The following is a 24,797-nucleotide window of genomic DNA, read 5'->3' on the forward strand; positions in this document are numbered from 1 at the left end:
GAGTGGGTGCTCAGCCTTAACTCCAATGAAGTGAGATCTCACCTTAAGAAGGTGAACCCCAGAAGGCTGCTGATCCTGATAAAATACTGGGCAAAGTACTTAAAGGCTGTGCAGACCAACTATGCTCAGTTCTAACTGATATTTTCAACACCTCTCTTATTCTTGGTAAATTTCCCTCTTGCTTCAAATTGACGAATATTGTCCCTCTCCCCAAAAAAGCTAATCAAGTCCTGCCTGAATGACTACAGACCAGTTGCTCTAACTTCAAATGTCATGAAATGCTTTGAGAGCTAAGTTAAAAGGAATCTGTCAGCAAACCTTCCATCCATCTTTAACCCTCTACAGTTCATTTATTGGGCTATCACATCCACTGCAGATGCTATTTCAATGGCACTCCACCTCTCAGTTGATCATCTGGAGGGAAAAAATAACTATGTCAGGCTGTTGTTTACTGACTTCAGCTTGCCAATCAGTACAGTGGTTCCAATGCAGCTTATTGACAGGCTTGTACATCTTGGAGTTAGCAAGCTCATGTGCAACTGGATCCTCGACTTCTTGACGAACAGACTGCAGAAAACATACCCGGGCAACAACACCTCAGGATGCATAATAATCAACACCGGTGTTCCTCAGGGTTGTGTGCTAAGCCCTCTGTTGTTCATCATCCTCACCCATTACTGTTCTGCAAAATACAACACTAATCACACCACTAAGTTTGCAGATGATACTACGGTTTGGGCCTCATCAAAGGGGAGCATGAAAGAGCTTACAGAGACGAGATCTACTCATTGACTGGTGTGCTAAGAACAACCTTGACCTGAATGTCAATAAAACAAAATAAATTATTATAGACTTCAGGAAAAGGTCAACAACACACTCACTGCTCATGATAAATGGTGAAGAGGTGTAAAGGGTCAAATTTACAAAGTTTTTGGTGGTGCACATTTCAGAGGGTCTCTCTTGGACTGTCAACACTGAACAGTTGGTCAAAAAAGCACACCAACATCTCCACTTTTTCAGAAGGCTCAAGAAAGCAAAGTTCCCACCTACTATTCTCACCACATTCTACAGAGGAGCAGTTTAGAGCATTCTCACTAGTAGCTTCACAGTTTGGTTTGGGAAGAGTACAATAGCAGAAAGGAGGAAGCTACAGAGTAATGTGAGTTGCAGAAAAAATCATGGGCACCAACTTACCATCAATCCAGGATCTCTTTGCAGCAAGAAGCATTAAATATGTGCATCCAAAATCATTTGTGACCCCTCTCACCCTGCACACAGCTGGTTTACACAACTGTCTTTGGGCAAGAGATATCGATGTATCCGCTGCAGGACCACCAGATACCTAAACAGTTTCTACCCAACAGAGTTGAGACATTAACTCTGATACCAGCCATGATTATTTAGTCAGTAATTATTCATAATACGTAGCTCAGCTGAAAAGTGTGCAATATCTTTTGTTATTCTTTGATGTGGCAATATATTTTCTTATACATGTGCAATTGCCTGCTGTTTGTCTGATGCAGATGAACAAAGGAGGACAATCTTAACATGTGCAATCCTACTCTGTCATGTTGCTATGCACAATATTCTTCGTATGACTGCCTGAGGTGGCTTGTGTGTTTTTGCTGTTATTATTGGTTTGTTTATCCTTCTATGGGTCTTGTATTGAAAATCTATTTAAATTGGAATGTTATACTGTTGTTGTTTTCCTTGCTTCCTATGTACTGTCTGGTGAGTTGATACTTGGAATTTCGTTTAGGCTGCACTTGTATAATCCTAATGACAATAAAGTTTACTTTGACTTTGATTTGGGAGGTTTCCCTGATGCAATCTTAAGAGTTCCAGGAGGCTTGAGTAGTTTTGTTTTCATTATATAAGGATGTGGTATTCCTGTGGGTGAGGGTATGACAATGTAATGCTCTCTGCATGCCTCGGACTGAGTGATAGAGATGCCTCCAAATTTGCTATGTATTTACATCTCTTACAGAATTAACTACGTTGAGCAGGACATCATTTTCAGTGAGCATGAGCCAGCTCTTACATTGCCTTAAGCCACCAAATATTATAGAAATCAGGCATTAGAAGAGGAGATAGTTTGCTGTCTCGTTATGATGTCCAGTACTATTGCTGACAGAACCTCAAAGGGGAATAAGGGAGTGTTAAGGAATGATTTTACTGGTCTCCCTGAATATTCTAAGCACCACTTGCAGACTAGCACAGCAGGTAGCAGATTAGAACAAGTCAGTACACTAAGGCATACCTCTCAACTGTCCCTGATTTTGATTCAAATTTTAGCTCTGTCCTTCTTAATCCCTCCTAAAACTGATGAATTTGGAGGAAAGGTGGTGAATTTCACTTAATAAATAATAACAATAATTAGAGTTACTGACTTCTTTTACTTCAGAAAATGTATATTAATTCACCTTCTCTTGTTCTGTCATAAAATGTATGCTAATTCACATTCCCTTATTCTCTCAATATGTTAAAAGTATCCTGATTACTTCTGGATTTGCTCCTGAGTCTGTGGAGAATTCGAGCTATGCACTAAGGTTTGGCCCAGAGCATGATGGTGCCTAGTGTTTAGTGCCTAGGAAATGAAAGAATGTTATTTCAGTACTATCCAAGGGAAAATGTTGGCTTTCTTATACTACCTGCAGTTCAAACAAAAAGAAGAAAGAGAATCAATAAGAAAAAGCAATCAATCTGAGCCAGCAGTAATCAGCTGTCAACAACTAGCCACAATACTACTCTCATGAGAACAAATGCTACTTTCTCCAAGATGCTCCCCCACCCAACTAGGCCAGAACACTTACCAAGATAAGTTTTAAGCAGTAATTAAGTTAAATAAACCGGTAGAACAACACAAAAATGGCAGAAATAACAGCATGACTGAACTTTCACGATGCTTTTGATGTAACAGAAATCCAGAAAAAATCATTTATGTTCCTCAGTAAGTGTACACAGGTGCAGTTTTACTGGAAAAACTGCAGCTTGAGAAGAGTGCTGCAATCCTGTGTTTGCCATGGATGAGTTAGTTATTAACCTAAGATCTTATCCAACTGAGTTGGTTGTAGCTCAGGTGGATATAAAAGATCCCATGGGACATTTATCGAAGAGAGTAGGGGAATTTACCCAGTGCCATGGCCAAATTTTCCATAGTCAAGGAGTACTACCTCTGGTGCACCCTGAAAAAAAGACTGGTGGGCTAGTTGGACTAATCTATTCAACAAACCATAAAGAAAGATATGTCCCTGTAGAGTATACTATGTAAGAAGAGACCACAATACAATGACATTTTAAAAATGTAAGAATTTTCTTTTTTAATGAAGTCATTATATAATGATAATAGTATATAAAGTTTGAGAATAAGTAAGTAATATGCAGCTACCAAGGCTGACATTATTTAGTCTCCTTTGTCTTTCTACTAAAACCGCACCAGCCATGGGTACACACACACTCACGCACACAAGGACTATTCCAAAATGGTTCATACCTTGTAAAACATTTTTGTAGAGAGAATAAACATAACTCCAAACAGCAACATTAGTATCTGAATATATAGAAGTTTAAACAAGACATGTATTTACAGTATTAATATCTGTATACCAATGAGTTGTTGCAAGTATGCTCTAAACTTTATGTCTCTGGAATACAGAACATTATCTCTCACAGCAGGGAACAAATTAACAAAAATGCATAACACTTATTAACTTAAACTAGAAGAGTCACCGCATTGTTAAATATTGTTTCTTCACATTTGCTTACTGCTTAATTAATAGCAAAGCAATGTCTTTCAGCTTTTCCTGGTTAGGGGTTGCCACAGCGGATCACCGATCCGCAGAATGATTGGTAGTAGTGTTTTACGATGTTGAGTTACCAGCCCAGTGCCAACCTTCATAGAAGGCACACACATACACACATGGCTTTGTATTAGAACACTACACTACCGGTCGGTTTGTGCAAAAATGGGCATGGTCAAAGTGATTGACATGCCTACTGTCTATGAGGTGGCAGGCAAATAATGCATGATTGACATGCCATGCAGATTTGCCTGTGACTTCATGAATATTGATTGTGTAATAGCAGTTTACCATTTTCATCAATGTAGTGAGATATCAGAGTTGGTATATTTAAGTAGCGGGCATGTGGGGGGCAATGTAAAACTGATTTTGTTGGTTAACCAGATACTTTTTCTATGTATCCCAAGGCCTTCCTGCATTTCTCCAGGTCTGTGTTTCACATTACTTGGTTCTTGGCCAGGATGCTTTCTGTGCAAAGTCTGCACATCCTGCCAGCATTCACATTACTTACTCAGATTGTGTACTAAGACATTGTACCGTAAAACAGAGTTTGCAGATGTATCACATCCTGTTTTTTTTTTTTTTTTGCAGAACTTCTGACTATTCATGTGGATGAACATAACATCATCATGTTTTTTCAACCATATAGAAAAAAAAAATCACCATGTGCTGGGTCTTGGGCGGCTCTTGCTAATGTGCATCCGGTGGGGTAGTGCTCTAATACAAAGCCCACACATGCACCTACCTGCATATCCTTAAAACTCACTCGACTGCAGGGAGGACATGCAGACTCCCTCAAAAGACTCTCCAGCCAGAGAATCGAACCAGAGAACCTCTTACTGTGAGGCAACCATAGCTGATGTTAGGTACCCGCCAATCCCACGGCCACGGGGAGCCCCTGATTATCTCCCCATGTACGACAGCCCCCAGATGAAGCAGCTGTGGGTTTCTCTCTCCTTTGCTTGTTTGCATGGCTGTGCAATGTCACCGTGCGGTTCAGCGATTCCGCCATTCCATTTTTTTTTTTTAATTTCCCTGTAAGCTACCCTCGATCAGGACCGCTTCAGTAAAGCAAGGGACCTGATTGGTTGCAGCAGCTGGGGTAAGTGCCTGATGCAAAGCAATAGGCTGTTTATGGAGGTAAGCAGATTGGAGATGTGTTTTATTGTACTGCAGCTTTGTTGAGAATGTTGGTTGTTCGGAACTCTAGTATTCCCAAATCATCTTTTAGAAGGAGAGAGTAGATGGGTCCAGGAGAAGGAACTTTAACATATAATTTAGGGAAAGTGGTGGCATAATTTTTTGCAATGCAGCTGATAATGAAGAGGAGATCAGACTTGTAAGAAAATGATTTAAAATATTTTTACAGTCACCATAGCTCTCAACTGTCCATATTTTCCCAGAATGTCCAGATTGTTGCCTCATATTTTTGGTAAAAACTGCGGTGGTGGTGCTGCGGTAGCGTTGTTGCCTCACAGTAAGACGTTGTCCTGTTCGATTCTCAGCTAAAGCGTCTTCTGTGTGCAGAGATGCGTGAATGGGCGTACCTTTGTTGAAGGTTGTGCGTCAGAGCTGGCAACTCGGCATGTAAAAATCTACTGCCAATCATTAGCAGACCGGAGTTCCGCTGTGGCGATCCCTAACCGGAAAAAGCCGAAAGACACATTTTTGGTCTGTTCCTCATAAAAAGTTGTGGTTTTCTGTCAAATCACCAAGGACTAAATTCACTAAATAATGTCATACATTTGAGTTTCTGACCTCATACCCTTCTGAAAATGTATGCTAACACAAATCCTGCTATTCCAGCAACTTTGTAAGCTTATAAGAGCAATATTTAAACTCTGTACCTGTTTTTGAGCCTTTGTACCCTGTTATTTCTGGCTTTATCCAGATTTTACTCTACACTCACCAGACCTAAGCACTCGCACATATGCCTGCATGGTGAGGTGGTGTGGTGGTTAGTGTTATTGCCTCACAGTAAGAGGCTGTCCGGTTCAATTGTTGGCTAGGGTGCCTTCTGTGTGGAGTCTGCATGTCCTCCCTGCGGTCACGTGGGTTTATTCCTGGTGCTTTGGTTTCCTCCCACATTCCAAAGACATGCAGTAGGTGGATTGGACACTCCAAATTGGCTGAAGGTGAGAGTGTATGCTCAAGTAAGTAGTGTGAATGAACTACTGTGGCAGGGCTAACCATCCAGCGGTGTAAACCTTGGCTCAAGATGATTGTCACTGTGGAAAGTGAAACCCCGACCCCATTTGCAAAAATGGGAAAAGCGGTTGAGGGTGGAGGGTACAAATCATAAATGCAATAAACAGCACTAGATGTCCTACCTTTTCTAATAAGACAAGCACATGCACTCATGCACACACACACACACACACACACACACACACACACACACACACACACACACACACACACACGTGTACACACACACAGAACCACCACACCACAGATGCAGCATGGTTTTGACTCCTACATCACAAACACTGCACCCTCTTATAGGGTCATAGGAAGTTATTAGGCCAATGCCCCTAGGGCCCTTACAAGCCTAGCCAAGTTATACCCTTATTTCCACAATCAGCACCTATTGCCCTTGTCCAAAAGGGACACAGGTGGAACCCCCGGGGTGAATTTATGGTTACCCATCCAATCATCCAGACTGCATCTGAAGAGGGCCAATGAAGTGTTCTGTTTGACATGAAGTGGGAGTCTATTCAAAAGGTGTGGTAACCTCTGGGAGACAAATATGTCCCTCCAGCAGGCTATGTTAATGTCACATACTAGGTTAAGGTCTTTAGAGCGAGTAACCAGTCTACCATTTGACTTGCAGATCCGCAGCATTTCCAATAAAGTAGGGTCAGAAATTGCCTTATATGCAAAGCAGAGATCACCTCTGAGTAGTCTGTATGAAACAGAATAAAGAGACAATGATTTGAAATGATCCATATAGGACAAATGCTGAAGACCTTGAATTTTCCTTGTGAGGGATTTTGTGGTCTCTCCAATTGCTGCAGGTGCTTGGAAAGGTACATACCAAAAGGGGTGTTCTGCTCAATTACTGGCCTGATGAGGGAAGAGTACAGAGAGGTTATAACTTGTTCTTTTTCTAGAGGCAGTGCCCTTACTTATGAAGTGAGCAATATAGAATGGTGATCAAATATAAGGTTGCTGTCAACCTGTGTGTCCAGGTCTCTCACCACTGAATGCTTCCTTAAGGTGTTGCTATTGATGTGGTAGTTAGAAGGAACATCATTCTTACCGAAAGGGGTAATATACATTTTTTACACTACGTTTAAGGCCGTGATTATGGCATCAGTCATTAGTTTGTGTAAGACCCTCTTATAGGATGCTGACATCATTTAGAGAGTGTATGACTGCTCCCACTTTGCAGTCATCAACTAACATTGTCAGCCACAGAACTTTAGTTTTTGGGAATTTTGTCCCAAAGACACTGCCTAAAAAAAGGCACTATAGGGGTGGCAAGAGCCTTCGCCAGTAACGAAAATCCCAGGGGTGACAGATCAACACCATCTCTGTCAAAGCATTGAAGTCTGTCAACCTTGTCATCCCAGGTTGACAGATACTGAATCCCCTTAGAATGACACCAGAAACTAAGACAATTATTGAAGTCAATCATTTTCTGTTTGTATTGCAGCATTATCCTGGGTGAAAGTAAAATGCTGCTTAAGACTAGGGACATACCTGCCTGAGACACATAGTCCAAGAGCTCAGTCATGTCTCTCTTCATATAGTCCAGCGAGGTTAATCTCAAGTCATTCACACCTACATTGACTATGATGGAGTTATAACAGTACCTGTTGTTGAGAAACTTGAGTGCATGTGTGATATGGCAGATCCTGGCACCTGACTGATAGCTGACTGTGACTTTTTCCTTGTCCAACGTGGTGAGATGGACATCTGTGTGTCTCAGGATAGAATTGCCTATGACTAATGTTTGGTTTTGGGTTTAGCTTGACAGGTGAGACACTGGTGCATGAGCTATTTTGTGCTCTGCAGAGGAAGTAGTATGTGTAGCGTGCTTGTGTTTGTGTTGTCTGTGGTGTTTAGGTATGTTTCTGGTGAGGACCTCCACATATGTAGGTATGTGTGATGTGGGTTTGCATGGAGTAGGAGGTAAGGTGTGCATGCTGACAACCCGCTCATTGTCATACGTACTGACTGGTGTGTGACATAGCATGGATTCAAGGTTCTTAATATAGCTGCATTTCTCATATGTTCAGTTTGTGTGGACTAGGAGTAGAAGGTTGTCGGCAAACATGAAGCAGTTGCTACACTGCCTCAGGATGCCCATTTCGACCAAGCTGGCTGAAGAAACTGTGAAAAATTGTCTGTCCATAGTGTTAGGTAAATTTATATGGTCAGGAAAAGAGGTCGCACTTAGGAATGTCTAGTGGGTGCAGGGTTGCCAGACGTCCCTATTTGGGCGGGACTGTCCCGAGATCAGTAGCCTGATCCCGAGTCCCTGCTCTGCCCGGCGGCCAGCCCCCCCACTTTTTTTTTTTTTTTTTTTTTGATACCGGCATATAATGGGCAATCAATAATTACTCTTCGAGTTTGTGTGCGAGCTCGTGTTCTGTTCCTGATCAGCCCGATGATTTCATTTTGATTGAAAGCGTAAACTGAATGGCCAATTTAAAGCGCCAAAACAGCTAGCAATGCAAGTGGGTGACAGGTGTGTCGGTACCTCTGAGAATAGGGTTAGTGTTCTACCTAACAGTAGAGCAGGGCCACAGAAAAACTCTGGTGGACCACAAGCCAAGTGCTAAGGGAAAATTTAACAAGCACAACATTTGCACCTATAACCACCAATGGTAACCCCAAGTAAGTGGTAGTGCATGATGGTACACTACATGTACGGGGACTTATAATGTAACATTAGTAATAAATGCCAGTCAGTGTGCATGTGTACCTCTGTGAGTGGCTATCTTGCTGTGGTACAGGGACTTGTCATAATGTAACATTAGTACTAAATGCCAGTCAATGTGCATGTGTATCTCTGTGAGTGGCTATCTTGCTGTGGTACAGGCGCTTGTCATAATGTAACACTGGTACTAAATGCCTGTCAGTGTGTGCACCTTGGCACTTCCAAGTCTTTTTCAGGGTATGAATGTAGTAACACTATACAGTGCTGGTTAAATGGCGCGGGATGAGCTTGACAGGGTAGGGGGTATGACGGCAGTGTGATCACGCCTTATATTCCCATTTAGGGCCCCCAAAAATGTAAAATGCTAGCAGCGGCTTGGAGGCGACAACGCTAACGGCTGCATCACCGTCCACCGCGGCTGTGCTTACTTCTTAATTAATATTACGTAATATTATTTACCATGGATATCCGACAGAATGTGTGACATTCACCCTTTCAGTGTAGAATATGGAATTTATACTACTTCAGTACAAACGATGGATCCGCTTGCGTGCGTCTCGTCTTATCCATGCCACATTTATTATCTTTACAATGTATTCACAAGGTAACTAGTTCACCTTACTAGCCACCAGATGGCACTATAAAAAGAAAAGTGATACCGTCAATTAATACCAGCGCATATGCATCAATCAGCATATGGCTCTTTGTGGAGGGGCGGGTCTACGATTTGGAATGGCATTAAATCAGACCAATGATGGTTGCAGAGATGGCGTGACTTCCGTTTGCATAGTAACCAGACGTATGGGGTGGGGGGAGTTGGAATCCTGAAGGCGCTGGAAGTGGTTACCGTAACAGTTTATCGCCGAAGCTATAGTTTAGTATTAGGCACTCTATGGTGATATGTGGAGTAGTTGCAACTTCTTGGGGGCATTAGACCGTGCTGGTTCTACTAGTTGGGTGCAATCTTGGGAACACAAAAGACCCCGTATAGGGTCAGAGATGCAACAGTCAGGAGTTTGCAAATTTAAATTAAAATTATGTTAGTGTTTTACTCCTCTTTTACCCCGGGCACAACAATTTGAAATCGTTTGTACTAAGATGCAATATTTATTGTACATTCTGTGCACTTACCTTTGGTATTTTGCTGTAGTGAAGCAATGCTAAAGTGTTTTGTCTTCTGTTATCTGCGGTCCCCAGTTATATTTGTGGTACCAAATTTTTGCAGCTGAGTAAAGAACGCAGAAATAATAATAAAAAGTTACAGACCAGGTTTTGTTACAAACCTGAGCTCCCGACTGGATAGATGCTTCTTCCATAGTGCAGGCTAAGAGGATAATCGGCAAAGCGTTCAGCAATGACTTCAGCGTCCACAAAGGTAAGTGTTGTTGTGAGTAGTGGACAGGTACGTTTTTTCTATGTATGTTGTGTTGTTGGTGGGGGGTGGACTTTAAAGAATATCCAGCCCGTATCTGTTTAGGTCATTGTAGTTCTGTTTTTGTGGCTAGCATATAACTTCATTTTTATTTCTTAGGAAAGGAAAACTGGTGAGAGTTTTGTAATATGTTTATAGAACATTTTTACCAGCAATTGAATGCATAGCTCTCATCTAGTCGGACAGATCTCACCATGGCTTAGGTTAAATTCAGAGAATGGTGATTTTTTTTTTTTTAATTATCATTATTATTTTGACATATTGACTTAAGAGAATGTGCATTAATGTATATTTTCTGAAGTAAAAAGTGTATAATTATTGTCCTTTATTAAAGATAATTCATAATCTTTTCTCCAAAAGTCACCAGTTTTAGTTGGGATTAAGAGGGACAGAGCTATAATTTGAGTCAAAATCAGGGACGTTCTTGTCTTGATAATCGGACATTTGAGAGGTATGCTTTTTTTAGTGATGGGGTTCTATTACGGAAAAATGGGAGTGTTCTTGAATCTTCATGGGTTATTAATATAATTTTATTGTATAATGATGGATACTTGATTTTTGGTGCTATACTTGTAGTTTTAATTGCCGTTAGTTTCACAGTTATGTTATGAATCAAAAGTCTAAGAGCTTTACAAGGGCTAATAGTTTAACAGTCAGATGTCACAAAATTATTTTATGTATTTATTTTCAGTTTGATTACCGGGGAAGTCCACTGGGCCAAGAAGTGCCCATTTTCAGTGGATGCCCGGGGAGAAAAGCTCCATGAACAGTATAATACAATATAGGTTACAAATTGCAATAAAGGTTGCAAAGTGAAATACCATACAGTATAGGTTGCAAAATAGAAAATAAAGGTTACAAAGTGAAATACAAGAGTATGGCTCATACATTCGAGAGTTGCAGATTGTAATATACATTATGAGACAGTTTAACAACTTGACGACAGTGTTTTTTTTTTTTTTTTGATGAAACAATATTTACATGCTTGGAGTCAATTAAAGTCTGCTAGTTTTGGATCTTTTGAGCAATAAGAATAAGTATGAGAGTATAGTGGAGTGGGGATAAGGAGAGCTTGGTGGGGAGTCCCTAGAATTTAAGTGGGGTGAAAGCAGAAGCATTTCCATTTGGAAGATAGGTGAAGAAAAAGTTGAATTTTGAAGGATTCATTGTTGGGTATAGTCCTGAGTGAAGGAGGTAGAGTGTTCCATTTTTTACCTAGAGAAAAGGGGAGTAAAAGCTGGCCGGCGGGTCGTTTGGGTTTAAGAATGGAGATTAGGTTTTGGTGTTCAGATCTCGGTGATCTGTTAGGGATGTATGGAGGAAGGATGTCCTTTAAGGCTGGGCATTTATCAGGGGAGAATATTAGTTTGTGAGCAGTGGTTAGTTGTAGATAGTCTAGGTGGTTAGGGAGTTCTAACCAGTTCAGAGAGTGAAGGCTGAGGCAGTGGTGAGTTGATGTTTTGGATTTGGTGGCAAATTTAGAGATCTTATTATAGCAAGCTTAGAGGTGTTGGTAACAGACAAATTGGTTAGAAGAGGGGCTCCATATAGAAGGGAAGGTAGGTGGTTGCCAGGGTATGCCTAGTGGAGATGGAAAGAAAGTGATTGTTCCTATATAGCATACCTAGCTTTTGGTGGGTTTTCTTTGTTTTGTTGCATGTGAAGATCAAATTTGAGGTGTTCATCTATGGTAATGCCAAGGAGTTTTGCAGAGGGGACCACTTCAATGGCAGTGTTTGGCTTAGGACATTGAAAGTGTTTTTGTCCAAAGAGGAAACCTTGGAGGAGAGAGAAATTAGTTTTTTGGATTTATTGGAGTTGAGAGGAAGGTTGTTTTGGTGCATCCAGTTCTCTGTAGTGGTAAAGGCTAATTGGGTTTTGGTCAGTAGTTCAGGAAAGTTTGGGGCAGAGCAGACCAAGGTAGAGTCATCAGCGTACTGGATGACTGTGGTGTCAGGGATGAAGGTGTGAAGGTTATTTATAAAGATGTTGAAAAGCATGGGTCCAAGGATGGACCTCTGAGGAACGCCAGTAGGTGTAGGCAAGAAGGAAGAGGAGGAGTTCTTCCATTTGACTGCTTGAGGTCTATCAGATAGGTAACTGGAGAACCAGGAAAGAGTATTTGGGGAGAGATTGAGATTAGCCAGATGATGAAGGTGAGTGTGGGAGATGGTGTCATAGGCTTTTGAAAGATCTAGCAGTACTGTGGATACAAGGAGTCCAGAGTCTCGTGCTTGTGACTGTTTCTAGGAAGGATAGTAGGTAGGGCAGTTATGGTACTGTGGCCAGGACTGAAGCCATGCTGGGTGGGTGTTAGAGGTGATTTTGAATTGGATAAGGTAAAAGTTGGTGGTGGGCACATTTTTCTAGAATTTTAGATATTGGGAGAGAGTAGGGCGATGGGGCGGAAGTTAGAAATAGTGGTGTTTTTGCCTCCTTTGTGAAGAGGTAGGATGTAGGCTGAACGCCAGAGTTTTGGTACGTATGACTCATTTAAGGATCTATTAATCAGAATACTAATTGGGAGAGCGATACCTTCAGCTGCATGTTTGAGGAAGGAAGAGGGAATGTTGTCAGGGGCATTAGAGCATGGCTTTAGCTTGGATAGAAGCTTTTTTATAAAAGTGGTGGAAACAGGTTTGAGATGGAAATTGAGGTGATTGAGTTGTTGGGTGAAGTGAAAAGGGAGTTAGGTGGGTTATTAGGGAATGTTTTGGTTAGCTTAGCTATGGATTCAGTAAAGAAGGTATTGAATTGGGAGCTCAGTTCACTGTCGGATAGATTAGGGTCAGGGCAAGGATTGTTTTGAGATCTGGGATGAAGTAGGGAGTTGACTGATTTCCAGAATTGTTTTGGGTTTTTGTTATTGGACTGATATTATAGTATTTTTTTTGTCCTTGGTAATAAGTTTTTTTACTTGGTTGTGGAGTTGGGTATATAGGAGTAAGGTAGAGGACAATTTATTTTTCTTTTAGAGCTTCCAGGATGCGTCTCTGTGATGCATAATTTTAGTTTCTTTGGTCAGCCATGGTGCAGAATTAGTTTTGATTCGCTTATTTCTTAGGGGGGCTAGGGAGTTGAGTATCTAGGAAGATGGAGTTAAAATGTTCAAAAGCATTGTCGAGTGGGAGGGTATTTAGAGGTTGCCGGTTAATTTGTTTAAAGATGTTAGAAAAAATTAAGGGGTTGAAGTTGCTGAGATTGCGAGTTTGAATGTAGAGATGTTGGTGTTTTACGGAGCTACTGGATCGATGGATGAAGGCAGGGAAATGGTCACTGAAGGTGTCAGGGATAGTGCCACAGAGTGATTTTGTTTGGATGGGAGACTCTAAGATGGACCCTGGGGGGGGGGTGATTTTTGTTAGGGCGAGTAGTTGGAGATTACTTGGGTGAAGGTTAGAAGGTTAATGGAAAGTGAGGGGGGTGGTGTGTTTGGCCTTTGATACCTCATGGCTGTCTCTAATTTCACAGAACATTCCCGATTTTTACCTCCTATTTTTTTTTTTTCCTGTCCCTAGTAGCCACTGAAGATTACACTCTGTCATTAATGTTCATAAAGAATGTCTTGTAAAAATCTGTGTTGTATATTAACTTAAGTTCAAGGGTTCATAGGTAGGTACTAGGCTATTGGCCCTAGGGTCTATATAAGCCTAGCCAAAGGTACCCTGGGGTCTTGAGTGTGGAGATTACCAATGTCTGTTTTATAAGTTCCATGATGATACGTTCCATAGACTTGCAGACCAGGCTTGTTAGGCTAATGGGGCGGTAGTTTCCGGGGTCTGTGGTGGCTCCCCCTTTGTGGAGTGGGATAACTGTTGCTGTGCGCCATTCAGTGGGCACATAGCCTGAGGTGAGGCTATGATTGAACATGGTACTTGGGTGGGGTGCCAGTTCATTCTGTAGTTCATGTAGAACACAGCCTGGGATGTCATCAGGTCCCATGGATACTGTGTTCTTGGCTTTGGATAGTGTGTTTTTTACCTGTGCAGCTGTGATTACAGGAACTTTGCATTCTTCTGGTATAGAGATTGGCCCTTTAGGGGATGACGGGGGGGGGGGGTAAAGTTATCACTGAACCACTGAGGGGGGGTAAAGTTATCACTGAACCTATCTGCCAGGATGTTGGCAGTATCAGTTGGTTCTGTATATTTAGTGCCATTGTGCTGTAACTCAGAGCAGATCTGAGTGTTGCCATTGAGATTATTGACATAGCTATAGAATGCTTTTGTGGTTGTCTTTAGAGTAAGTGGCGATTTTGTTTTCATAACTAGCTTTGGAGGATTTTGAGGGATCTCTGCTTCTTACTGAGGCTGACCAGGGAGTTTCTCCAATCATGGGATTTTACTCTCTTTTTTGCAACAGTTTCTTTCTTCTGTTGTAGAGTTTTATGGCAGGGGACCACCAGATTGGCTTCCTTTTTTTGGAGGATAGCATCTTGGTTCTGTTGGGGATTGCACGATCCATGCACTCGTGTAAGTGCTTATAAAGTGCATTTGTGTAGGATTCAACAGTCGTACCTCTATTGTCCATGTCCATGTCGTGAAGTTTGCCACTTCTGTCTTAAGAAGCGTGAAGTTGGCTTTAGAGAATTTTTTTACTGTGGTTTCCCTAATGGGGGTTAGGGGGAGGGATCTGGATGTCTAGGGTGATTAGCGTGTGGTCTGATCTGACCAACGAATTGACCTCTGGTGTGGAACACCAGTTGCCCATGTTGGTAATAACCAGGTATAGAATATTGCTGCCCCTGGTGGGGGTGTGGATAAGTTGATCCATGGCATTGGAATTTATGAATTCCAGAAAACGTTGAGCACAAGAGTTGGTACAGGAGTAGTTTTCCCAGTTAATGATAGGGTAGTTGAAATCGGCCATTATTAGGTTGTACCCTAATATTTTCCAGTGTATTAAGAATTGAGGAGTGGGAATCCTGGGGCATGGTGGGGGATCTGTAGCAAGCTACAGTTTGGATTGCGGTCTTGCCCAGAGTTAGTTGCACTTGGATAATCTCGGATGCATTATGCTGGGCAACTAGCTTGGAGATGCGGATATCCTTAATGAATATGGACACGCCTCCGCTTTAGTGTTTCGGTCCAGGTTAGGTGGCCGAAAGGTGTGGTATGAATTATAGCCTGGTAATGCAGGGGTACTCTCTGGTGCTTTGAACCAGGTCTCTGTCACTGCACCAATGTCTATGTTCTCCATTTTAAGGCGTGCCTCAACTGAGTGCATTTTGAGGTTTATACTTCTAGCATTGAGTAGCAATATCCTCCGATTCTTCTTGCCTGTACCCGTTAGGGTGGTGAATTTGTCATTTGAACCTTGCCTAAAAAAGGCACTATAGGAGTGGCTAGAGTCTTAGCCAGTGTCTGGAATCCCAGGGGCGACAGGTGCAGGCCATCTATGGCAAAGCATCGTGGTTTGTTGATCATGTCATCCCAGGCAGACTGACAGATACTGGATCCCCTTAGAATGACACCAGAAGCTTAGTCAATTGTTGAAGTCAAATCATTTTGTCCTTGTACTGTGGTATCATTCCGGGTAATGGCAGGATGCTACTCAAGGCTAGGGTCATACCTGCCTGGGCTACAAGATCGGACAGCTTCTCCATGTCCCTTTTCATGTAGTCCAAGGAGGTACGTCTCGGGTCATTCACACCAACATGGACAATGACCGAGTCATATTTGTACTTGTTGTGGAGTGGTCTGAGTGCATGCGTTATGTGGTGGATCCTAGCACCCGACAGGCAGCTGACAGTAACTTTCTCCTTGTTTAGCCTGGTGAGTGGAACATCAGTGTGCTTGACTAGAGTCTCACCTATGACTAGTGTTGGCTATGTTGTTAAGCCTTATGGGCTGTGGTTGAGTGGCACAATGAGTTTGTGGGCTATGTGTCATTTGGGTTGTGTTGGGGGGTGGAGGTTGCTTGTGCTTCTGCTTTAGAGGTCTCTGTTGCTTGGGCAGGTTTTTACTGAGAGCCTCCGTGAATGTAGGTGTGTGTTTTGTGTTTGTGTGTTTTAGTGGTGTAGGTTTTGAGGGACTATGTGCTCAGTGTGGTGTGGTGCAAGTGTTTACCTTCTCCTCTTGGCTGTCTAGTCCAGTCTTGGGTGAAGAGAGCTTTGCTTCCAGTTTGGCTATATAAGTGCATCTCTCACAGGTTGTAGTGTTGGGTGGTAGGAGGAGAGGGTTGTCTGTGTACATGAGGCAATTACTGCATTGCCCTAAGATGCCCAGATTCATCAGCTAGACAGGAGAAAACACCGGGAGCTGACCCTTAGACATGCCTGGATATGTGCTTATTTGTTGAGTACTAGAAACTGTTTTCCTCTAGATAGTGAGGAAAGTTGAGTGCTGTAGTAATTTGTAGCTTATTTTTAGTGCTTACAGTAAGTTCTGAACAAGTGCTGAGCTCAAAGAAACGGACTTGAGTGCTGAAACAAAAAACTGGCTAGTTCTAAGAAACAAAATTAAGCTAGAATGCTTCCCTCCAACACAGAAAGGCTTGGGGGCCTGGAAGCCTACAAATAGTGCTGGACACAGTTAATCTATATCTAGACTAGCCACAGGAAAGTCAAGAAACAAGTTTAGAAATTTTGTTTTTTTTTTTTTTAGTGGAAAGAGGAAGGAGTAGCAGAAACTAAGCTGATTGGCCTTCTCAAGTGTTCTCCCTGTATTGGGTAGAATGAGGTAATGGCACTAGACTAGGAGGAGGGTCCCAGATCAAATTTACAGTAGGGGTGGGCAACTGCAAAGCCACCAACTATAAGAACACCATACCAATAGCGAGGGAGGGTGGGAAACAAACTGCAGAAATGTTTCTCACAGCAGAAAAGCAGCAGTGAGCCTTTAAATGAAAGTTTTAAACAGCTAAAGTAGCCTCTAGAGAAAGCATTTAACTGCAACAAGTTATCGGAAACAAACAACCCAACAGATGCTTAAAAGTGGGTAATTTCCAGTTAATACCTTGCACACAGTTAAACTAGCTAGAAAAATATACAGTACACAAGTGCTATAAATAACTTGAAAAAAAAAACAGGATACTTAATGTTCTATATTATAGATCCGAGTTTGCTCAGTGTCCTTCCTTCGATTAGCTTGGTGTGAAATAGCAGAAACACTCACAACTTAACTTCTTAGGTGACAGAAAGTTGAAACCTGAGACAACTTTTAAGAAACAAAAAAAAAAATAGTGATTTTAGAATGCTATTTTAAAATTATCCTCAATTTTGGGGCCCTCACCCAAATATTTTGGCGCTTTCCAGAATTATTGAGCAAAGAATTTGAGGCATGTGCTCTGGAGTGAGGGACTTGTGCAATATGTCATAGTTGCCACCATACAAATCAAGGAAAGGTTGTAAGGGACAGTGGCTAAGTGATCATGCATAATGATTGATGGATGAATGCAAAGACTTAACCATAACATTTTTGGTAAGAGTAGCTGCTAGGTAATTTACTTGCCAGTCAATCACTTGAACAAGAAATTCTCTGGGCTGAAATTTGTTTACAATGCAGAGACGTGTATGCAGATGGTGGCAACCTCAGTAAACATTCCTGGCAGTGGTCTATTTTAAGTGGCAGTTTGTGCTTCATTTTGGGGTGGTCACCTTCAACGTGTATTGACTAATTCTGTGTAACTCATCCTTGTATGCAGATAAGAATCTGAGCTTCACCTGTGTGACCAAAAGTATCCTTATGTGATTTGAGAATGTGTACCATATCTCCATGCGTGGAATTTTGCTCACTGCACTTCCTTACTATAGCATCTTCCAGGTTCAGACAGCCACTAGGAAAAGCTAGGTATGGTTATGTATATCGCTTAAGTGTTTTTGATATGGAGCCATAAGTGTTTGCCTTCTTGAATTAAAATTACAGTGGTTGATTTTCAGCTGTAAAAAGAAGTTATGACTTACCATAATGTTCCATCTGTGTTGTCGATCTTCATCTATTCCTGACTTGTGGGTCTACGGTTCCGATCCTTGGAACTGATCCGGCCATTAAATAGCGCTCTCAAACCAAAAACTCTCTCCAGCTACAAGTCTACCAACAATGCCAATCTCTACATTACCTCAGATCTAGTTTGCAGGCTTACAGAAGAAAATGCCCTAGCTCAAACTAGAAACCATGTCCAAGGTGTATCCCAACAAAAAAGCCCAGGACAACAAGTCACTCCTCTAGAATTCTATAGGAGGGGGACAGTGAGGCAGGACGCAAGAATAGATGATAGACAACCTAGATGGAGAGATGGAACGTTAGAGTAAGCCATTACTACTTTATTTGATGTTGTCAATCTTCATCTATTCTTGACTTGTGGGACAGAGTCCCCAGCTACCTTAGATCCTGGGTGGCCCTATGGAAGAATATTCCTAAAAAACATAGAACCAAAGGAAACCCCCCCCCCCCCGAAACCATATCCAACTTGTAATGAGTAATAAAAGTATGTGGAGTAGTCCATGTTGCATTTGTGCAAATTTCTGACATGGAAGTTTTAGAATGAAAAACGTCTGAAGTTGCCATAGATTTGGTAGAATGTGCCTTCACTGGAGGCTTAGATTTTTTTTCATGTAGATAAAGGAAATGCAGTCTCTTAACCACCTTGATAGAGTAACCTTGGAAACAGATTTGCCCAAGGTTGTGCTTGCGAAAGATGCACATAATTCTGATTGTCTAAAATGTCTAGTTCTGTCCAGATAAAGGTAATTACCTGTGCATGTTCAGAAGATACAAACAGTATTCACCTGTATTAGAAAAAAAATGGGTTTGTTCTGAGTGACACACTGTCTTTATGGAAAACTAGATAAGGGGCTTTAGAACATAGAGCCTGTAATTCGGAGACTTGTCTCGCCAAGGTGACTGCTATAAGAAGCAACATTTTCCAAGAAAGAAATTTCAAGTCTCAGGAAGTTGCAGGTTCAAACGGAGATAATGTAAGAGACTGCAATACAATAGTCCAATCCCATGGTGGTAGAGGATCCTTGAATGGGGCTTTAAACAAATGGTACCCGTAAGAAAAACCTTATAAAGCCTGTAGGAGATTTAAGGGCTGATCACCGAAACTGTTATGGAAATTTGAAATGGCTGCTAAAATAACCTTAACCGTGGAAACAGAAGCTCCTTTACCAAAGATGGTAGCTAGAAACTCAAACTTTTTCTACTGGTGCCAAAGAAGGGTCCAGACAGTTATCGGAAACTCAGATAGAAAATCTCTTCCATTTACTGTGGTAGAAATTCCTGGTGGATGGTTTACAGGATGCCAACAAAATGTCGTACGGGAGAAGGGATGTCAGTATGCCTACCGACTAACTGAATTGGAGAAAACAAGCAGTCTGCTTGAGGGTCTGTATATTGGGATGCACTAGGCCCTGAGGGTGGGACAGACTGTCTGGAACTGGGTCCAGAATCACTGACATTGAAGAAGATGAGGCCAAGAAGGGAAACCATAATTGTCAAGGCCAGTAAGATGCAGTGATGATTACTTTGTTTCTCAACTGACCTGCTTTCTTGAGGAAAAGAGGGATCAGAGAGAAAGGGGGAAAGACATAAAGGAGACCTGGTGGCCAGTTGAGGAGAAAAGCATCTCTGGGGGGACTCCCCCTGAGGGGGAATTAGGGCAAACTAGCTTCTGCACTTGTTGTGCAGGGATGAGGCAAACCAGTCACAGCAAGAATGGTCCCAGCGAAGAAAACGTTTCTTTGCCATTCTGGAGTTGGAGACCACTCGTAAGGCATGAAGATACACCTGCTCAGTTTGTCCGCAATCATGTTTGAACTCCCTGTGATGTGTGTTGCTGTCAAAGTATTTGGAAGTTGTTACCCATTACCCTTCTCGACTCAGCAGGTAGGACTTTGTCCCCCCCCCCGTTTTGTTGATGTACTGGACTCCGGACATGTCTGAATAGTGATCGTCCCTCGAAGTATTTTTGTATTTCTGTATTGCCTTTCTATATTTTGAATACTGTAGTTTGTTTTCTTTACCTTGTGTTTTGCTTGCATTCTGTTTTAACAGCATATTAAAACTTCAAAAGAGACCACAGCTCTCTCTGTTCTGAGTCGGGCAGAATTTTTCCCTCCCACCCATTTAAGTTGTCTTGTTAAATACCACTGTCTTTCTAGTTGCCCGCCTCTGATGTTAATCTGACCATATATCTCATTTCTCTCTACTTTCACTGGCTTATGTGAGTAATCACAAAACCATCACTTTTGAAATCCCACCCCTTCAATTATTTAAATTTATTGGCCATCCTACAGTATTTCATAGTACCAAAATACAAAAGTAACCACCCCTTTCAGTCCATCTTGCTGTTTTAAAAATAGTAACTCTCCACTAAACCTTAACTTTTTAAACAGGTAAAACTCAAGTTACCTACTTTCATATCTAACTTCTCTAGTGCACACTGCAGAGTGCATTCTTTTCAATCTTACCTTTAAGCATCCCTGTTACTAGCACTTTCTCTAATACCTAAAAAGATCATCTCTACTTGACTCCAAGTAGACTTTTCTCTATCTGTTAAACCTAGCACTTGCTCCTACAGTACTTATTACCTTGATACGGCACTCTTATAGATAGCACCCCAAAAAGGCAAACCCCCATTTCTCGGTCACCCACGTCCCCCGGAATCTCTTTTAAAGTTTTTGTGTCTAGTCCTTCTAGCATGTCGAGGGATCAGTTGCTAGTGTCCTCTCCTGCTCAGCTGGTGAACCTGGGAATATTGAGGCAATGTTACAATTGCCTCATGTACACAGACAACCCTCTCCTCCTCCCACAAAACACAAATACATGCGAGAGATGCAACTATACTGCCAAACTGGAGGCTGAGCTCTCAACATAGGACTGGCAAGACCAGTCAGGAGGAGAAGGTTACCACACACACTATAGACCCAGTCTCACATAGTACCATCACAACCTCAAATCATACACATAAACACACAAAGACATACTCGTGGCTCTGATCAAAAATCTACCAAAACAGCAGAGGCCACCAAAGCAGACACCCAAACAACCACCACCTCAGAACACAACACCTGCAACACATAGACCTCACAGTCAGAGTGTCAAACAGTCACAGCCCTTAAGGCCAAACACAATGCCAGACACACTAGTCATTGGTGACTCCATAGTCAGACACACTGGCGTCCGCTCACCAGACTGAGTAAGGAGAAGGTCACAGTAAGCTGCCTGTCGGGCGCTAGAATCCGCCACATAACGCAAGCACTCAGGTCTCTCAACAGCAGGTACAAATACGACTCAGTCATTGTCCACGCTGGTGTAAACGACCTGAGACGTACCTCCTTGGACTACATGAAAAGAGACATTGAGGAGCTCTCTGATTATGTAGCCCAGGCAGGTATGACCCTGACCTTGAGCAGTATCCTACCTTCACCAAGAATGATGCCACAATACAGAGATAAGATGATCAGCTTTAACAATTGGCTTAAACTCTGGTGTCATTCAAAGGGGATCCAATGTCTGTCTGCCTGGGATGACATGCTGGACAAGCCACGCTGCTTAAAGGGCGGCTTGCACCTGTCACCCTGGGATTCGGATATTGGCAAAGGCTCTTGCCACCCCATAGTGCCTTTTTAGGCAAGGCTCAAATTCTAAACCTACCACCCTAGAACACAAAAAGGAAAAAACTAAGGGTAATGCTGCTCAATGCCAGAAGTCTAAATCTCAAAATGCACGCACTCGAGGCCCTTCTCAGTATGGAGAAAATTGATGTCTGTGCAGTGACAGAAACCTGGCTCAAGGCTCCTGAGAGCACCCCAGCACTATCAGGTTTTACCTCTTATCATGCGTTCCGGCCCCAAAATCCGGACAATACCAAGAAAGGAGGGGGGGGTATCCATATTAATCAAAGACACCCACACCTCAAGACTGGTGGCAACGCACGATGCATCGGAGACCATCCAGGTGCAATTAACCATAGGCAAGACTGCTCTGCAAATTGTAGCATGTTACAGGCCACCCTCACAAACTCAGGAACCTCACATGGCCTTCCTGAAAACACTAGAGGGGATAAATGTATCACCAAACACCATCATACTAGGTGACTTCAATTACCCTAATATAGACTGGGAACACTACTCAAGCCCAAACACCCTAGCCCAAAAGTTCCTGGAATTCATAAACTCAAATGCCATGGAACAACTAGTCACCATCCCCACAAGAGGAGAAAACATACTTGATCTCATCATCACGAACATGGGAGCACAATGTTCAACACCGAAGTATACCCCTCACTGGTGAGATCAGATCACAAACTAATCTCGCTGGAGGTCCTCATCCCACCCCACCTGAAATAAAAAGACCACAGTAAAGAACTTCTTGAAAGCCGACTTCACACTTCTAAAGACTAGTGTGGTCTCCTTTAAGGCCCCGAGCATGGAAAACAGTACTCAAGCCGTTGAATCACTTACAAATGCCTTCTACCAGCACCTGCAGGACTGCATGGATAAGGCAATCCCAAGCAAAACAAAGACTCTTTGTACCAAAGGCAAGCGTCCAGTCTGGTGGACCCCAGCCATAAACAAACTCTACAACAAAAGGAGGAAGCTACTACAAGATAGAGCAAAATCCTTAAAAGGTAAGAGACCCTTGATCACTAAGTAAAAAACTAAGAGCTCTCATAAAATCATCCAAAGCAAATTTTGAGAGAAAAATAGCTAAAGACTCAAAAGACAATCATAAGGCCTTATTTAGCTATGTTAGAAACCTGGGAGGAAACTCCCAGATATGCTCAGAACTAGTTCAAAATGATGTGAAGATTACTGATCCTACAGACATTGCCAACATACTGGCTGACAGGTTCAGTGCAAACTCCCCCCCCAAAAGGAGAGATATCTATACCAAGCGATTGCAGCCCCCCAAACATCTCCAACGCCCAAGTGAGAACTGCGCTCTCCAAAGCAAAAAACACAGCATCCATGGGACCTGATGGTGTCCCCGGCTGTGTGCTCCACGAACTCAACGAGGAATTAAACCCACAGCTAGGACAGCTGTTTAATCATAGTCTTACCTCTGGATACGTACCCAGGGAGTGGCGCACTGCAACTGTGGTCCCACTTCACAAAGGCGGTGCCTCCACCGACCCTGGAAATTACCGGCCCATTAGCTTGACAAGCCTTATCTGCAAAGCCATGGAGAGGATCATAATGGACCTCTAGGAATTTGCAGACTTTGGATCCATCCCAGTTTGGCTTTGTCAAAGGCAGATCATGCCTTCTAAACTTGGTTGACTTTTTCGAAACAGTCACCAAAGCCATTGATGAGGGAAAGGCAGTCCATACAGCCTACCTCGATCTGGCGAAGGCCTTCATACAATACCCCACTCGGGTGTCATTGAAAAACTCATCAGCTTAAATGTTAACCCATACATCACAAGATGGGTTGCAAACTGGCTGAGTGACGGAACCCACAGGGTCAGAGTTGCTGGCGCCATGTCAGACTCAAAGCCTGTCACAAGTGGTGTACCACAGGGCTCAGTCCTGGGCCCACTCTTGTTTGGCATCTACTTTTCCAAGTACAAGCAAACACAGGAGGGTTATGGCTGACAAAGTTTGCAGATGACTGCAAACTGGGCCATAGTAGAAAACACATCTGACACAGATATCCTTCAGAAGGGTCTCACAGAAGCGGATAACTGGTGCCAGAGCCATGGCCTAAAGTTAAATGCCAAAAATGCATAGTCATACCCTTCGGGAAAAACAAGGTTACCCCTAGCTACCAAATAGGTGGCAATCCACTGAGCACAGAAGAAGTTATCAGGGACCTGGGGACCCAGGTTGATACTAGTCTGTCATTCGACACCCATGTAGCTAAAGTAGTTAGGAAGACCTTCTACATTGCCCACCTTATCATGAAGGGATTCTCATCTAGATCAAGGGAGGTCATAGTCTCCCTATACTCATCACTCATCAGACCAATGATGGAGTACAATGCCCCATTCGGAATGTATCTGACCCAACACTTGCAGCAGCTGGAGAGGCCACAAAAGTTCCTCACCAAAAGGATAAAGGGTCTCAACATCTGTCCTATGCTGCCCGACTGAAAGAACTCCAGCTCTATTCAGTCGCTTACCGCTTGCTCAGAGGTGACCTTTGCCTAACATACAAGGCCATGTCAAACCCAGATTTGATGAATATGCTTCACCTCAAAAAATCTAGATCCGTCAGAGCCACAAGGGCGGGAGACTTGAACCTCGACACTGCTATTAATAGGACGTGCTGGAGGGATAGATTCATCACCCAAAGACTCCCTATGCTGTGGAATAAAATCCCGGTATGTGAGGCAGAGCACCTCGCTGGCCTTGTTCAAGAGAAATCTTGACCAATGGATGGGAGATCGCAGATATACCCCAGGGATTACCTCAGTGTCACTGCTCAACAGAGGCACAGCAAAATAATGGGTATAGTTCCCCATACTAAAGGGGTGGCGTAAGCCACAAAACTATGGGCTAGGCTTGTAAATGCCCTCGGGCAGATAGCCTAGTATGAACCTATGAACCTATGAAGTAAGACGGAATGAAATGCTTGCAACACTAGAAGCACTGCCCTGAGCCTCAGAACATTGATGTGCAGATTTGGTCTCTGGGGGGGGGGGGGTTGTGGGGGATGCATCTGCCTTGGATCGTCTTCCCCAGATAATGCCCACCACATCTGGGAAGCTTCCATGGTCACTGTGGCCTTAGA

General features: G+C 42.7%; 1 protein-coding gene across 4 annotated transcripts in view; it reads left to right on the forward strand.

The window, feature by feature from the left end:
* The first annotated feature begins 9,449 nt into the window (after window positions 1–9,449).
* Window positions 9,450–24,797, forward strand: part of CCHR7.PART0H17orf49 (chromosome chr7.part0 C17orf49 homolog) — a 623,656-nt gene continuing 608,308 nt past the window's right edge. The window contains exon 1 of one of the 4 annotated variants that reach the window (XM_044077154.1): window positions 9,450–10,063. In XM_044077154.1, the coding sequence (XP_043933089.1) occupies window positions 10,043–10,063 (21 nt within the window). In that variant the 5' untranslated portion in view covers window positions 9,450–10,042. The remainder of the gene's footprint in view (window positions 10,064–24,797) is intronic. The other 3 variants (XM_044077152.1, XM_044077153.1, XM_044077151.1) reach the window with 3 other exon arrangements.

Source organism: Protopterus annectens, chromosome 7.part0, assembly GCF_019279795.1.
Source record: "Protopterus annectens isolate FY-2018-M chromosome 7.part0, PAN1.0, whole genome shotgun sequence".
Lineage (NCBI taxonomy): Eukaryota > Metazoa > Chordata > Ceratodontiformes > Protopteridae > Protopterus > Protopterus annectens.